This window comes from Lactuca serriola, chromosome 5 (assembly GCF_051521515.1).
Source record: "Lactuca serriola cultivar US96UC23 chromosome 5, Lser_US96UC23_V15, whole genome shotgun sequence".
Classification (NCBI taxonomy): domain Eukaryota; kingdom Viridiplantae; phylum Streptophyta; class Magnoliopsida; order Asterales; family Asteraceae; genus Lactuca; species Lactuca serriola.
Genome location: NC_136412.1, coordinates 73,943,512 through 73,960,517, shown reverse-complemented (window position 1 = coordinate 73,960,517; position 17,006 = coordinate 73,943,512). Strand labels below are relative to the sequence as shown.

The window sequence follows — 17,006 nt, the reverse complement described above, 5'->3', positions numbered from 1 at the left end:
TGAAGGCGCGTACCTTAGTTACAAGCGGGAAAAAAAGCCAAAAAATTAGAAAAGCCCGTACCCTTTTTACCGTAAGCGTTTTAACGTATCTTTCATTCTCCTCTCACTGTTGTGCGCACAACTTCTCAATCATAGATCCAAGGTTATGATTTCATCTCCATCTCTAGACTTCATCATCTCAATCAAGAAAAAAGGCTTCTAATTTCCATTCATCTGCTTCATCTCTGCTGTGATTTCACCTGCTTCATCTCGGTGGTTTCTCCATTTATCTCTTCTATTTAAGTATTTCTCAAATTAGGGCTTGCTATTACCAGTCGTAATCTTCCTGATCGTCTTCAACTTCTTGTTTAACATTCGTCATAAATGGCGGATAACCAAATTCGTTGCTATTCGATTCACAATCATCTTTAACCATTTGACTACCCGACCCATTTTTGGAGTCTTCAAAATAGCTACACGTTGTAGTGGAGTCGCAACTTGAAGCACCATTAGGAACCACCATTGATTCAGAATAATACACGCTCATGGTTCGACAGTTTGGCAGATTCAGACGAGCACAAGGACCATACATGAGTTGTTGTATTCCTTCCATTTCGCTAGAGTTTCTGCTACACCTTTTGGGCCTTCGTGTCTAGTTTGTGATGTTTAGGAATTTGGACTTGTTCCATTGAGGGTAGCAATTTGGGGGCCATTAATCCTACTTGATTTGGAAAAAGACAAGTTTGATGAACATGATGATGTGGGAATGGAGTGGTTTGGTAGCACTTCTGATATACTAAGTACAAATGGTGTTAATACTTCACTAAGTTATCTTTGTAGACGTGAATCCACCATCGAACGTAATTGGAAGGTTTGTGTTTTCAAATCTTTCTAATTTTTGAATTCTATCTTAAATTCAACCTCATGAAGTGGTGTGTTTTCAGGTTTTTTGTGACAATTACTTGGATGGAGGGTATCATGTACCTTTTGCACACAAAGATCTTGCGTCAGGTCTTAAGCTAGATTCATATTCCACCAAAATATGTATGTTTCACTTGACATACATTTTAATTAAAATGTTTGAGTATTAGTTAAATATATATCTCTAAATCTTGTGAATTGTAGGTATATGAGAAAGTAAACATCTAGAGATGTGATGGAGATGAAGTGAAGGGTGAGGAAGACTTTGATAGAATCGGATCAAAATCTCTATATGCTTTCATTTATCCAAACTTCATGGTGAATAGGCAAGTTTATTGACTTTATCTTGTTTCTTTTTTTCAACCATGGATGCTCTTTTTTTAACCTCTTTTAGTGTTTAGGTATAGGCCTTGGATGAACACAAATCTGGTTCTTCCATTGGGACCCAGGCGATGGAAAGTGACTTTTGATTATTTCCTTGATGCGTCTCTTAAGGTAAATTTGAAATCAAATTGTTTCTCACATAGATGGGGTATATAATAGCTTCTATTGTGTAGGATGATGAAGCTTTTGTAACAGGCAGTTTAAAAGATAGTGAACAAGTTCAGGTACGTAGATATTGTATGTACCTTTTGGTCATCATTCGAGTATCGGATGACAAGAGTTTTTTTTATATGATTGTAGATGGAAGATGTCACGCTCTGTGAATCGGTCCAAAGAGTTTTGGAATCACCAGCTTATGGTAGTGGTAGATACACGCCTATGGTAGAGAAGGCTATGCATCATTTTCACTGTCTCTTACACCAAGATCTCATCAACTGATATTATGCATTTTTTTTTAAAAAAATCTTTAATCTTATCATTTTGATTCATATTCTGTTATGGCATGTAGTTTCTATATTAGTTGTGATATGTCAACTATGTGGATCGAATTAAGTAGTTCAAAAGCCTACGTTTCTTAGTGCAATATAAATAAATGAATAAGTGGAAAATTTTATATATACAAGAATCATCCCAATATGTACAAAAGTGCATCCAATTAAAAAAATGGCAATAACATCAAACACCGAACATGAACCTAGAAAAAAAAACTCTACAAAGCTTCAAATTCTAAATACAGACTACGGGGTCATTGAATACAGTTGTAGCCTCCCCCTCCCTCAGTATGTCCGAGTATATAAAATTTCTAGAGAAGCAAGATTCACAGCGTTCTCCTCCTCTAACATCTAAAACATGCAGACAATTCACCCCCCGACTGGTGTCCAAATTCGCCCCGTATCAAAGTCCGGATACATGTTGCTGATGTATCTAGCTTTGTTCAGCCAGGAAGCATGATTGGCAGGTACATTTACTTGTCTACATAAAAAGGATTTAAAGTATAATGTTTACTAAGTTTGTTAGATATTGTTTTTTATACTGTAGAGAAGCATTACAAAGAGGAAATACAACACTATTAATGTTCTTTATACCTTCTTTTCTACAGGGGGAGAATTTGACTTAAACAATTTTAAAGATGGTAAAGTAGCAAAAAAGGAACGAATCCTGAAAAGGGCTCAAGCTGAATCTGAAGGAAAGTTAGTTGAAGCCAAGAAGCCGATAGTTGTCACATATGGTCTTAATCATATCACCTATCTTATCGAGTAGGCTTTTCACTTCCACCATTTAAATATACAATCTTTATAATCTTTCTGAAACAAAAAAAACTTATGTTACTTATTTTCACTACTTATTAATGATTTATTTATTTATAAAAACATATCACTTTTTTTAATAAATAAATAAACCATAATTTTATTCAGCTTGTTGTAAGGATGCTAAAAGACGAAGGAATCTGATCTTTCTACAGAGGACTTGTACCTTCTCTCATTAGAATAGCCCCTTATGTTGCAGTCAACTTTTGCGTGTTTGACTTGTGAGCTTCCTATTATATAATTGGATTACTTTTTGTAGGTATTATTGCTTGTGATGGTGTTGCTGGATTATATAGAGGTTTTGTGCCAAATGCATTAAAAACATTACCAAACAGCAGGTTTAATTTTAACTTTTTTGTGCCCTTAAAATTTAAATACTTGTCTATTTCCTTGTTTTTCTTTATTAAGTTTTGTCTGGATATTAGAAAAAAAAGATATGAAAGGAAAAAAGCTGAGGGTGATGGGATAATGGGGTCAAAATCACAGGCTAAAACCAAAGCAAAAGAGAGGGTTCTTGCTAAGGAGGCTGCTCAGAGATTGACATAAATACCCTTCATTATCTTGGAAGCTTTGTGTTTAACACCTCTTAAGTTATATGTTTTCAAAGGTGAGATACATGAGTTTGATTTTGTTATGCAATTATTTTTTATGCTCTTAGTTTTGGTTCTTAAAATGATAGGATATAAAGGAAGTATTTTCTTGAGTTTTAGTTTAACCTTTTTTTTAATTAAAACAAATTACAACTTGAAACCTTTCTGATTATATAAATTTTTTCTTCTTATACTGCCAAATTGTTCTTCATATACTGTGAAAATCATTATTGTTTTTCAATTTTTTTTTTGTTTTGGGGATCTTCAAAAACCATTTATAGTGTGAATATGGAGCGTTAAGTTGAAAGAGATTTTTTTTAGAAAATATCATTTTGAAAATGAGGAAAAGTAAAAGAAAAAAAAGGCGTGGGCCGATTTACTTTTGATGCAAATGAATATACTAAACTACTTTTGATGTTTATATAACTAATAGGCTAAGGGTAATTTGGTAATATCAGTAGCCAATTTTTTATTCTCTCCAAATCCCTCCATTTTAGGAGGAAAGTTAGAGCGAATATAATCACCATTCTCCCTTTCTTTTATTGCCACGTCTTTCATAAAAACGAGGGAGCATGATTTTCCTTCCCCTCTTTCTTCTCAATTTCTTTCACTTCTGAACCCAGGAACATATACTGTTAGAGGGTGTGATGGTTAAGAGAAAAGAGATGAAATCGGAGACTGATTAGGTCACAAAGGCTTATCAAGTCTTTTTAATTTACGTGTACAGTTAAGGTAGCTCATGTAAATGAATTAGTCAAAGTTAGCTCATATGCCCAGTGCATGATCTAAGTTGGATTATTGGTGTAAATGTTACGTTGTGCATATAGAAGGGCCCACGTTATTAATGAAGCTTTGAAACTACTATCTGATGGGTGATAGTATATTGCTTCACATGTCACAGCTGGTAAAACCCGAGTGTGTGTGTGTGAGAGAGAGAGAGAAAGAGATTCCAATGTATGTATAAGAGAGAAAGAGAGTAAGATGTACCTCAGAAAGCAAAGGGATTCCAAGATTCCGAAGTTATTGAATTGTTTTCTCAATAACAAAAATTATCTTTGTTACTTGTGAGACAAAAATCTTATCCTGAATGATTTGTTTTTCTTCAGGATTAAGATCCCCAAAAAGAAAGAAAATTGACATTGTTCAAGTTCTTGAATTCTTTTTTCAGATGTTCATCATCACGCCAACATAAAAGACCAAAGGATTTATGTAAAGAAACCCATCAGATGCTCTTCTTCAAGTAGCAATTATCTTCAAAACTCAGAATCCCAGATTCCATTCCGTAATTCCACTGTTTAAAAACTTGGAAAACCTAACAACACATGAAACAAAATGTTATTGGATGTATATGTTTTCACATATCTATATATGTATATGCATGTACTAAAATTCACATGTATGCACATATCTGTATTTGTATACTACTCTGTTTTGACGAAGAAAGAATACTAAAATTCTTCAAAAATGGTTGAAGAAGACAGCTACAACACAATAACTATATTTTTCAGATGGTTAAACAAGTTTTTGTTGAAACGTTGCATCTTTTGGTCCCAAAAATGAAATGATATTGCATATTTTGCATAGAATATAATCTATTTTGAATAGAATAAGTGATAACACAGAGTATTCTAAAAAAAAAATCAAAGAATTACTAGCTGTGCAAGGCGACCTAAATTTGGAAGGATCATAGTCTGCTAACAAAACAAAAGCGTTACCAAATCTTTTTAGTACGAAAGATATAAGAAACATGAGAACAGAAAAAAAAAACAGTAAGTAAACCTACAAATTTCTCTTTCTCTTTTGATCCATTAGCAACTTTATTTTGCCAACATGTCAAAACAACGGGCCTCGATATCTGGTCAAAACTTTCCTAAAGTCTATTCACAAATTCTTTTTAGTTTGACTTAGAAACAGCTCTTGACAACCATAAAGATGAGTCTGAGAAATACACAATAAAAGTTTGCATAGGCTTCAACACCTGCAATCATAATAAGATAATTAACAAACAAACAAAATACTTGTTTTACTTTTCATTTATATGTCATAATGAACATAGTCTGAACTAAAGAAAGAAGCATGTATGCAACCTTGGATAATGCATGCATTGCAATATAACGGTCTTCAGCTTCAGTATCAAAATCACGCTCAACATGCTTAGCTGCATATAAACAACAACATTTACATTTCCATCTTCATCTTCATTACAACATTCAATAATGTTGTTAGATATACAAAAATAAAATTACCAAGAAGCCAATATATTGATGGTTTTGCAGATTGATCATTGTCTTCTGTGCTATCAAGGATAACTGCAACTCTTTCCCCACTAATCTCATAAATCTCCCCACGTTGACCAGTGCCTAAAGGTCTGAAAAAGAAAATAATATTACCAGAAATAGATTAACACCAATAACTCTATTTATATAGGATAAGTTTTATAACCACATTCACAATCATAAACAAGTAAAACCAAAAGCATATCAAGAAAGAAAGAAAGATTTTAGTACATGAAACTATTGGAATCTTGATATACACACATTTATCAATAGTTGTTTTTTTAAATTTTATTATTATTTCATACAACTTACCAACCAACCTGCATGAAATAACGGTATATGCATTTGTGGGACCAACAGATGTTGCTATCGACCCTAATTTTATCATGTGATGCATTCAACTACTAATTGAACATAAAATAATTACAGCAACTAGGGTTTCAAATTTCAATACTTGAGGTGATTTTAAGGTATTCAATAGACTTTACACAACAAGCAATATCAAATAAAGTAATTGCAGCAACTAATTGGGAGAGAAATAATCGAAGAAGAAGAAGACAATAACATGTTATCTTCATCCGCAAGTACAAAAGGACCAACATACTTCACACAATCCCCTGGTTTAAACCATATGAAAAATAAATTAGGTGTTTCCAAACAAAAAAGAATTGAAAGTTAACTACTTAATAGAAAATGAAAATCTACCTTTCTTTAAAGGCTCCTTTGTGTCCTCAGAACACTCCGTGTCCTGTTTTGATGATTCAGGAGGAATCTCCCCAACAACAGCGATGTTCTGTTATAGATAGAAGTGTGAAATGAAAAATTTGAAATAAGGTAATTAATTAATTACAAATGTACCCTTATCATGTAAGGTCTTACTTTTGTAAAATCTTCAAGGTTCCCAGGAACAAATTTCTTGAAAGATAATCGAAGGAGAAGAAAACAATAGGAATCGATACCTTAGGCTGGAGCAAAGTTCGTCTTGAGGTCCTCTTCCGTCTTCTCCACTGTAATCATAAACACCTTGTTTCTCCAAAATACATGTGTTGGAGTTAAATTATCAAAAACACAATAAGTTGTCATAGTTTTTGTGTTTTGTGTCTTCATGTGTATTCAAAGATGACATTTGATTAAGCTTCTTTTTTATGCAGCTTTATAAAGCAAGATTATTGAAGCTTGAGGAAGAAAGATATTTGAGCTACTTTATACCCCAAAAACCTTTCAGAAGCAAGCTTTACTGCAAAACAATTGTATGCCTTGATCTCTCACTCTCAGTCAGGAAGATATATATATATATATATATATATATATATGTATATATATATATATATATATGCGTACAAACAACACTAGAGAAACAGATCTTGAAGTCAACACATACGATTTATAGACTAATGACTTGGAATATGAATCTGAATACCATACACATTAAAACACCCACACATACAACCATAACCACCTAATGGTGATGGGTGGTGGCAGAGAAAAATGCAAGAAGCCTAGGCTGCCGACCATGGTGTTAGGTGATGCTTGGTAGGGAAAACATAAAAGAAGGAGAAGAAAAGAATAGGCATCGATACCTTAGGCTAGAGCAAAGTTTGTCCCGAGGTCCTCTTCCTCCTCCTCCCTCGACGGTGAATCAAAAATCCGACAGCCTTATACAAAAACTTGAACAACTCCTTTTCTAGCCTCCAAGACGAATGAACAGAAGATTAGGGTTGTTTTAGGTTGCTAAGGGTTTGGTTAGATGGGATGTATGAACTAAATATGATCAATCGGCCCTAACAGAAAAGCCCTAAGGGACGCTGACGTAGAAATGTGGCCGCCAATTAGGCTTTCATCCCAAGGATACCTGACGTCAAAATGTGGCTGCCAATTAGGGTTTTTTCTTAATGTGGAGGATGTAGTTGGAGGTTTTCTTGTAGAGAAAGCCTGAATTGTGATGGATGATCGAAGAAGGGTTGGGGGTGTTGGAGGTGGGTGATGAAAAAGGCCATAGGGCTTCTTTCTTGCTAATTCAAAGATTAGCATAGATTACAGAAGGTGGAGGCATCAGCAGAGGGAATAAGGGAGACTAAGATTGGATCGAATAGGGGGTTTTAATTTTTGGGGATTCCATTTCCCCCCGAGACTATTAAAAACGCGTGTTACATTAAAAAATTATAAAGTGACATGCTTAGATGACGCACATTTTATAATAAGTGCCCTCCGTGTTTTTTTTCCGACACAAATTTTAGGGCGCACAAAAATGCGCGTCCGAAATCCTTCAAAATTTTGAAGAGATGACATTGTTTTTACGTCACACACTTTAGCGTATTGTAAATCCGTGTGTGTCATTAATTGCGTGTCATTAATGGTCTGTTTTCTAGTAGTGATTATACATTTATATGTTTATAATTGGTATACTGATTTCTATTTCTTATGTTTCTATTGATTGTGGTAGCTTACATTAGCACATCTATCAAAACTCAAAAGGTGGAGTAAAATTGCTTCTCAATAAGGAAAACAAACAGAGAGTTGATGAGTACATATATACTAAGATGATGCAGGAAACTGGTGGTCAGTAGTCCATGTAAGTTTCTTGAATTGTAACATCTTGTATTCAAGAAATAGCAATGTACTTTCCATAAAAAAATTATAAATTATATTCTTTGAAAAATTTATGAGATTGGTAGGTTTAAAAATAGAATGTCCTAATAAGAATTAATTTTAAAAGTAGAATGAAAATGACAAGTGATTTTGTGTTGTGTTTACAGGGTTGATGAAAGTGAATAGCTCTGGAGTTAGAAGAGGAAAACAAAGCTCAAGCTGAAAGAGATAAGATGCTGCAAATGCAAGTGTTGCATTATTCATTTCAATTGTTTGTATGAAACATAGAGTAGATTAGATGAATGCAAATTCATATATTGTATGAAATAGAATTATATGACATTAAATTTTATGCAATGGATTGTATTTTTTGTATATGGTATTTTATTTCTATTATGAAACATTAAATGCAAATTTAATTTAAAAATTAATAAATATATAAATATTTTTTTTAAGCATTTAAATTTACGATACGCACAAATGTGTGTCATCTTCATTTATGACATGGCGTTTCTTGACAGGGGTTTTAATGATACGCATTGCGTGTCGTAAATGCATGTCGTCTATACACGACGCGCAAAAGCGTGTCATCTCTCGTTATGACAAGGCCTTTCTTGACGCGCATTTGCGCGTCGTCTGAGCGTTTTAAGACACGCATTGCGCGTCGTAAAATGCTGTTTTTCTAGTAGTGTGTTCTTAACAGTTGTTTAAAAAATTTAGTTACACCAAGTTCTAGTCTTTTTTCCCTCTCAATTTCCTAGGCATTTTGAAAAATATACAAGTGAATACTATAGTGTATGTAATCGATCCTATATTCAAAACATATAGGACTCGATTCATTACGTCTTAGATAAAGATCTGATATCTGATCAGTCTCTTGTTGTAAAATTTCCATATATCGAATTTCCTATGTTGAACCATTTTAACATGATATTCATATATATATATATATATATATATATATATATATATATATATATATATTGTTGGGCTTATAGTGTTGCGTCATGGGCTCGGTCCTTAGCCGGTTTTTGTAGCTGGTTTGGGCCTGTGCAACCGTGCCTTATTTTACTCTAGGGTTTTAGTATTTAAGGTGCATGCATGCATCATTAGAGAAAAAAACGCTTTCTTTATTTTTTCTATTCAGTATTGTAAACCCTATCTCGCCTCTACAGTGGAAGTTCTTCATCGAGCTCTGCTGAGGCGTGACTATATTTTGAATCATAAGCTTTACATTGATTCCATACTGTGTTCTTAATCATATTGTGTCTGAATTGTTTGTTCTTCATTAATATACCTGTGAAAGATCTAAACGATCTGAGATTTATTCTCATCAATTGGTATCAGAGCAGGAGGCTGTGTAATTCATACACATCTCTTTTGTTGAAGAAGTTATTAGGGGTTTTCCTCTTTGATTGATATTAATTGAGCCGTCATTCCATATTGACGTATCTCATTAATTGTCGTTACTCTAACGATAAATTATAAGTCTGATCTAAACAAGTTATCGATCAAAATTCATCACAATGTCTATGGATGATTACGTGATCGGTTCAGAGGACAATGGGTACTTGATCTGGGAAGCAATCACAGTTGGTCCGTTTTCTCACTCAAGCGCTTCAAAAATTGTTAAAACTCAAAAGGGGTATAATCAACTCGTGAATGATGTAAAAGACATTCCTCAGGACAAGAAAGAGAAGTTTCAATGCAACATCAAAGCCTTAAGAATGATTAGGTTTGCTTTGCAGTCGGACACGTTTTGATTAGTGAGTTCATGTGCTACAACTAAAGAGATATGGGACAGGTTAAAAGAATTGTATTCCACTGATGAAGATCTGGAACATTCGATTCAAACTTTGTTGCTATAAGAATTTGGTGATTTCAAACAGAAGGCCGAAGAGAAACTCATTCAGACTTTTGATCGGTTTAATCATCTTCTTAGTAAGATGATAAAGCATGGAATCGAAAGGAAAGTGATTGAAAAAAGGTCACCTTTATGAACGGTCTTAGACCTGAATGGATGGCAGTGGTGTCCTCAGTGAAGGCACACAAACAGTTCAAATCATACTCTCTGGCGAAACTGGTGGGAATTCTGAAGTCCCATGAAAGTGCAGTGTCAAAGGAAACGAACGTGGTTTCCAGTTTGGGCTCGTTGGATCTTGTCTGAAAAGGGAAAAGTGTTGTTGAGGAAGAAGAAGAATTGGATCTTGTTGATTATGATCTAACCGGTGAGGAGTATGCCCTGATGGTTTCCAATCCTAGAAAGTTCATCAAAAGAAAATTCCCAGCCAACAAGAACCGAAACTGGCAAGGGAGTTATAGTTCTGAAAAGGTGAAGGAGGAACCGAAGATAGGTTCGAAGTCTGAAGAATCCAAGAAATAAGCGAAGAGTGGTGGTGACTCCGGATATGATTGCCATTATTGTTGAGGCAAGAATCACTTCGCCAAGGACTGCATGCTGAAGAAAAAGGCAGAAAAGATTGATGAGGATGACGAGGAAATGAATCTCCTATGACGATTGGAGGATCAAGAAAAGGAAATCAGCAACTAACAATAACACCATGAATGCTTTGATTGTTCAGGATACAAGTGACAATGATGAGTTTGGTGGAGTGCAAGTGTGGTCTACGGATTCAGAGGACGAAGAAGTGAGAAAGCCGACTCATGGCAAGGCTATGCTGGTGAAAGAAGAATGTGATGCAGGAAGATGTTTGATGGTGACAGAAGGTGTATCATAGATGCGAGGATACACAACAGATGGTGGGAATGAAGATGCGAAGGAGCGAGAGGACAGGTGTTTCGCTGTGAAACTTGTTAGTGCACAGATCAACGAATGTGATGAGTTGATCAAGAAGGTACAAAATATTCTTGCTTCTCCGAAAATACCTATTACTAACTATGAAAAGGAACTGAATATCTTAAAATCTAAATTTTCTAGTATAAGTAGTAGTCTTACCCAAACTCGTGTCACAAACTCTAACCTGACTGATCAAATTAGCAGGATATCGTCGAAGAGTGAGGAGAGAAGGATGTGGATTGAGCAGAAGGAGAGAGATAATTAGGTCTAGGGATGAGTCGATCTATTTGCAACGAGACAATCTTAAGCTTTTAATACAGCGAAACATTTTTTGTTTAATTGCGAAAAGACTTTATTTTAATATCACTCAATTGCATCTCGATTGTGAAATAGGAAAGAAGATACATCGTATGATTTTACCCTTCCTTGAGTTGAAGGAGGACGAAGTCGATGTCGAAGCTTACAATTGTGAAAATGTTGTATCTTCTGACGAAGTCTCTCCTACCTACAAAATAGGTCTTGACAAAATAGAATCCTTCATAAAGTCCAAAGACCATAAGGACATGCTCAAAAATCTATTAGATGAAAATGATAAATTGAAGTTAAGAACCGAAACTATACATAAATTTGACTCACTGAATGCCACACTAAGTTCAGAAAATAAAATTGATGTTGAAAATGCAACTGAACTTAATGAGGATGATGACATGAATGAAATCTCTATAGAGGACTTCGTGGACTGTTCAGAATTTGTCAAGAGCGAACCCAAACCTAACAAAAATCTAATCTCTGAAAACTCTGTTGTGTTCGCTTGCTCATCGACAGACAAGACCAAAACCCTTAAGGCAAAAGCGGTTGTATATCAAAAGGTTCAAACCACTCCAAATCAGGTCTACACAACTCAGGGAGTCATACCTCAACAAACAACAGAACTGACTGCTATGGTAGAAAAAGATAATGCAAATGGATGTGAGGATTTCTTCTGGTCAGCACCAATAGATAATGCAGATGAAACAAAAGGCTTATCTCAGAAAACCTCATGGAGAGTAAAAGGCAGGTATGTGCCGGAGCCACTTAATGAACCTAAAAGATATGATGTGCCAAGCACAAGTAGAATATTCTTTACCACAATCCAGTGTGACATGCCAGGATTTCCCTGAAATCTTCAAACCATTCTCAAAGCAAAGGCCACATCAGGGTGAGTACAAGTTATAACATACATGATCGAGCCAACAACGAAAGCATGTGGAAATCGACTCATCTCAGCTATCTCAGCCTCTGTACTCGGACTTTGAGTCTTACTCAGTTTGGTATTGTGCTGGATTGGTAAGTCCCCTTTCTTGGAATTCTGCATGTTAAATCTTTTCAACACCTTATCCAAGTAGATACTCTGACTAAGTCCAATTAGTCTCTTACTCCTATCTCTCATTATCCTTATCCCTAAGATATAGGCAGCTTCTCCAAGGTCCTTCATAGAGAAACACTTCCCAAGCCAGGACTTAACCTCCTGCAAAGTCGGGATGTCATTTCCTATGAGTAATATGTCATCCACATACAACACCAAAAAGCTAACTATACTCCCACTAGCCCTAACATACACACAGGACTCATCCTCGCTCCTCGAAAAGCCAAACTCTTTGACTTTCTCATCGAAGCAAAGATTCCATCTGCGAGATGCTTGTTTTAATCCATAAATGGATTTCTCAAGCTTACACACCCTATTAGGGTACTTTGCATCGACAAAACCCTCTGGCTGAGCCATGTAAACATCCTCAGCCAACTTCCCATTAAGGAAAGCGGTTTTGACATCCATTTGACATATTTCATAATCATGAAATGCAGCTATGGCCAGCAAAACTTTAATAGACTTAATCTTTGCTACTGGTGAAAAGGTCTCATCATAGTCAACTCCTGGAGTTTGAGTAAAGCCCTTTGCCACTAGTCTTTCTTTGTAGGTGTGTACCTTCCTATCCATGTTGGTCTTCTTTTTGAAGATCCATTTGCACCCAACTGTCTTACGACCTGGTACATTGTCAACCAAGTACCAAACTTGATTTTCATACATGGATTGAATCTCACTGTTCATAGCCTCCTTCCATTTAGCAGACTCAGGGCCTGTCATGGCTTCCCTGTAATTATTAGGTTCATCCAAATCTATTAGTGTACTATCACTAATAAATGTATCACCTTCAGTAGTGATGTGATAACCATAATAAAAATCAGGTGTGTTCCTAACTCTAGTGGAATGCCTCAGAGGTACAAACTCATCTATCGTCTCAACAGGAGTTTCCTCCTCAGGTTGGTTAATAGTGTTTGAGGTTCCTTCACCACTTGACTCTTGAAGTTCTTCAAGGTTAATTTGCCTCCCACTGTTTCCTTGGCTTATGAATTCTCTCTCACAAAAGACTCCCCTTCTTGCTACAAAGACCACATTTTCACTAGGCCTGTAGAAGAGGTAACCAAAGGATCTTTGTGGATAGCCGATGAAAATATACCTCTCACTTCGAGGTCCAAGCTTGTGATGAGACTCGCGCCTCATGAAAGCCTCGCAACCCCAAATATTGATGTGGTCCAGATTGGGAACTTTCTCAGTCCACATCTCGTGAGGTGTTTTGGCAACCTTCTTAGTAGGGACTTGATTAAGGATATAGGCAAAAGTCTCTAAGGCATACCCCCAGAACGAGATTGGTAACAAAGCCCGACTCATCATGGAATGAACCATGTCCAATAAGTTCCGATTGCGCCTCTCGGCAACACCATTCACCTGTGGTGTCCTAGGAGGTGTTAATTGTGAGACTATCCCACATTCCTTAAGATAGTCAAGGAACTCAATACGAAGATACTCTCCTCCCCGATCGGACTGGAGCATCTTGATATTCCTGCCCAACTGATTCTCGACTTCCTGCTTAAACACTTTGAACTTTTCAAAGCTTTTTGACTTATGCTTGATTAAGTAGATATATCCATATCTGCTATAATCATTAGTGAAAGTCACATAGTACCGATTAGCATCCCTTGTGGCGGTTTTGAAGGTTCCACACACATTTGTGTGTATGAGGTCCAATAAACCTTCACCCCTCTCACAAGAACCAGTGAAGGGTGACTTCGTCATTTTGCCAAGTAAACAAGACTCACAACTATCATTCGACTTTAGGTCAAATGATTCCAAAACTCCAGCCTTCTAGAGTTGGCCTATGCGCTTCTTGTTAACATGTCCAAGACGACAATGCCACAAGGATGATTTATCTAAGCTCATCGAAGAATCGATATGATATATATTATTTCCTAAGTTGTCTACAATCGACACAGTTTCATATACACTATCACATGGTAATGCTTTAAAATAAAACACATTATTATAAAAAGCATCAATAGCACCAATTTTATTATCAAAACAAAATGTGAAACCTTGTTTGTTCAAACTATGAAGGGAAATAATATTTGTTGCCATTTCTAACGAGTAAAAACATTTATTCAAATGTAAAGTTAACCCATTATTAAGCAATAAAGAATAAACTCCAATCTTGGTTACAAGTGATGCTTTCCTATTGGCCATGATTAGGTTTATCTTCCCGTGCTCCACTTCTTCACTACTTTTTTTACCTTGCAAATCAGTACAAATGTGAATGCTACAACCTGTATCGAGCACCCAAGAGTTAGTATGCAATGAGTTACCAGACAATATAGTATAAATACCTGAATGGGTGGGTTTAACTTTCCCATCCTTCACATTCTGCATGTATTTGGGGAAGCTTCGCTTCCAGTGCCCCTTTTCATGGCAGTAGAAGCATTGTGCTTCCTTTGGGTTTGAAGAAGGAGGAATGAGACCTTTCTTGGTCCCACTTGAAGAGGAGTCATCAAAGAACTTTCCATTGGTACCCTTCGAAGGGGTCTTCCTCTTCTTCCCCTTTCCCTGCCCAAATGCCAGAACAGGGGCTGCTGTAGGAGTAGGAGTAGAGGTAACAACCGACTTACATTTAAGACCACTATCAGCGGTCCTTAAAAGTCCTTGAAGTTTGCTAAGTGTAAGTTCCTCCTTGTTCATATGATAAGTCATACGAAACTTATCATAACTTGGAGGTAAGGAATGGAGAATGATATCAATCGCCATGTCCTCAGGGAAGTCCACATTAAGCTTTAGTAACCAGTCCACGAACCTTTTCAACTTTTGCAAGTGACCGGTGATGGATTCACCATCCTTCATCCTGGTTGTTATCATAGAGGATATGATTTCATACCTCTCCTGACGCACACTTTGATGGTACCTTTCCATCAGATCCAAATGCATCTCATAGGGGTAGAAATCTTCATAGGATTTCTGGAGCTCGGGTGTCATGGTATCCAACATGATGCAGGACACTTTGGTAGCATCCCTCTCATGTGCAGTGAACTCCACAACCTCCTCAGGAGTAGCAGTGGACTCATTAATGACCTTAAGCTCCTTATCAAGGACATATTCCTTGTCCTCATAGCGGGTAATCATCCTGATGTTTCTAATCCATTCATTGAAGTTAGACCCATCAAAAGTGACTTTCCCACAGAAGTTCATGAGGGAAAAGGAGCCTATAGGATTTGAGCTAGCAGCAGTGTTTTTTGACATCTGAAAAGAAAGAAGGACAAGTTAAATTAGATGAAGAATCCTTAATAAGTCATCCAAATGAAATATTAAGGCTAGGACCCTACAAACTATTTTGTAAATTGGAAGAGGGATGTCGTAATCCAAGCTATAAAATATTTGAAGGTAGGTAAATGACGATTTACCAATTTGCACCATGAAAAAAAAATGAATTATTAAGTTTTAATTGGATTTGAAACTCCTAGATCTTTGAGATACATTGAAATTTCAATGGCATGTTTGAATCTCGATTGTGCCCTCTCATGTTTGTGATTAGGATGCTGAGGATCCCAAACAAGGTGTGAATAACCATGCAAATTGACCTGGTACCCTTGATTTTATCACCTAATCGATGTGCCGATTAACCACACGCGCTCCACTGATCTATGATAAAACTTAAGTCACCCTTTTCACTCTTACTAGTCCTTGTTAGTGTGCCGGTTAACCACACACGCTCCACTCACGACTTGGTAAGGTACAAAGTGTAATTTCATGGGTTAGCACCTATTTCACATTTTCCTAAAGTAACTAAGAATGGGAATTTATAAGTTTTAGTTACATTATAATTTCATTATAATTTCATTATAATTTTAATGAGTATTTAGGTCCTATCCTACCCGTTCGGCTAACAACCCTCCACCAGTCAACGTAGTGGTGGGTAAGAGTGGATACCCATTACACTGCCATTTTATAGGCAGTAACCTTATACCCCCTTATAGACCGGCTTCGTGAATAAGGCCTACTAACGGTAAGATTGACTTTTCTTATGCATATATATAATAAATAAACTTTTAATATTATTGAAGTATAAGGGTTGAATTTTAAACTTTTAAAATTCCAAGGATCTATTTGGAATTAAAGTATTAATTGAAGGGTCTTAGCCATAAGAACATCCTATGTGCTCATACAAACCCTAATGCTTGGATCTAGGTTTCTCTATTGTACATGCAATTCATCCAAGACTTTAAACCCTAGATCTAGCATATGATAATCAATATTAACACAATAATGGGTTTAAGATATTACCTTGATTGTTATGTAGCAATAACAATCACAAATCTTCCTTGTAATGACTTTAGAAAGCTTAGAGTCACAAATGTCACCCCTCTAATGGTTCACAAACACCAAGAGTAAGAGGATGAAGAATAATTGGGCGTGTGGAAACCCTAGAGAACAAGTTTACCACGTTTTTAGGGGCTTAAGGGTCCTTTAAATAGTGAGGCTATTAGGGTTATCTAACAAGGAAACCCTAATTTGGATGCTTAGACCCTAAGCAACCCATGTACTCCCTCCTTAGAGGCCTAGGACGATTTCTAATGGGTTTCCCCATAGAATTCATCCACCCGTCTATTATGGAGTCTATTAGCCCAATATTCTACTATCACACAATTGACAATTCTAGTCCCTTAAGTTTAATTAATGTCTTTTAGCCACAAACTTAATTCTTATTAATTCTTGACTAATATTAATTAAACAATATGATTTCTCCTTTAATATATTATTCTCATAATATATTAATAAATCATAATTAATCATTTCTCTCCATAA

The 17,006-nt window shown here is 36.0% G+C and overlaps 1 protein-coding gene and 1 pseudogene across 1 annotated transcript; both read left to right on the top strand.

Annotated features, from left to right (window-relative positions):
• Positions 1-524: 524 nt before the first annotated feature.
• Positions 525-1,722, top strand: LOC145049604 (choline monooxygenase, chloroplastic-like; annotated as a pseudogene).
• Positions 1,723-1,947: 225 nt separating this feature from the next.
• LOC145049603 (large ribosomal subunit protein eL8y-like) lies at positions 1,948-3,137 on the top strand. Its single transcript, XM_078997988.1, has 5 exons — positions 1,948-2,073; positions 2,323-2,512; positions 2,700-2,753; positions 2,851-2,929; positions 3,017-3,137. Exons 1-5 carry the CDS (start codon positions 1,948-1,950, stop codon positions 3,135-3,137), a joined length of 570 nt encoding a protein of 189 aa, XP_078854114.1.
• The last annotated feature ends 13,869 nt before the right edge of the window (positions 3,138-17,006 follow it).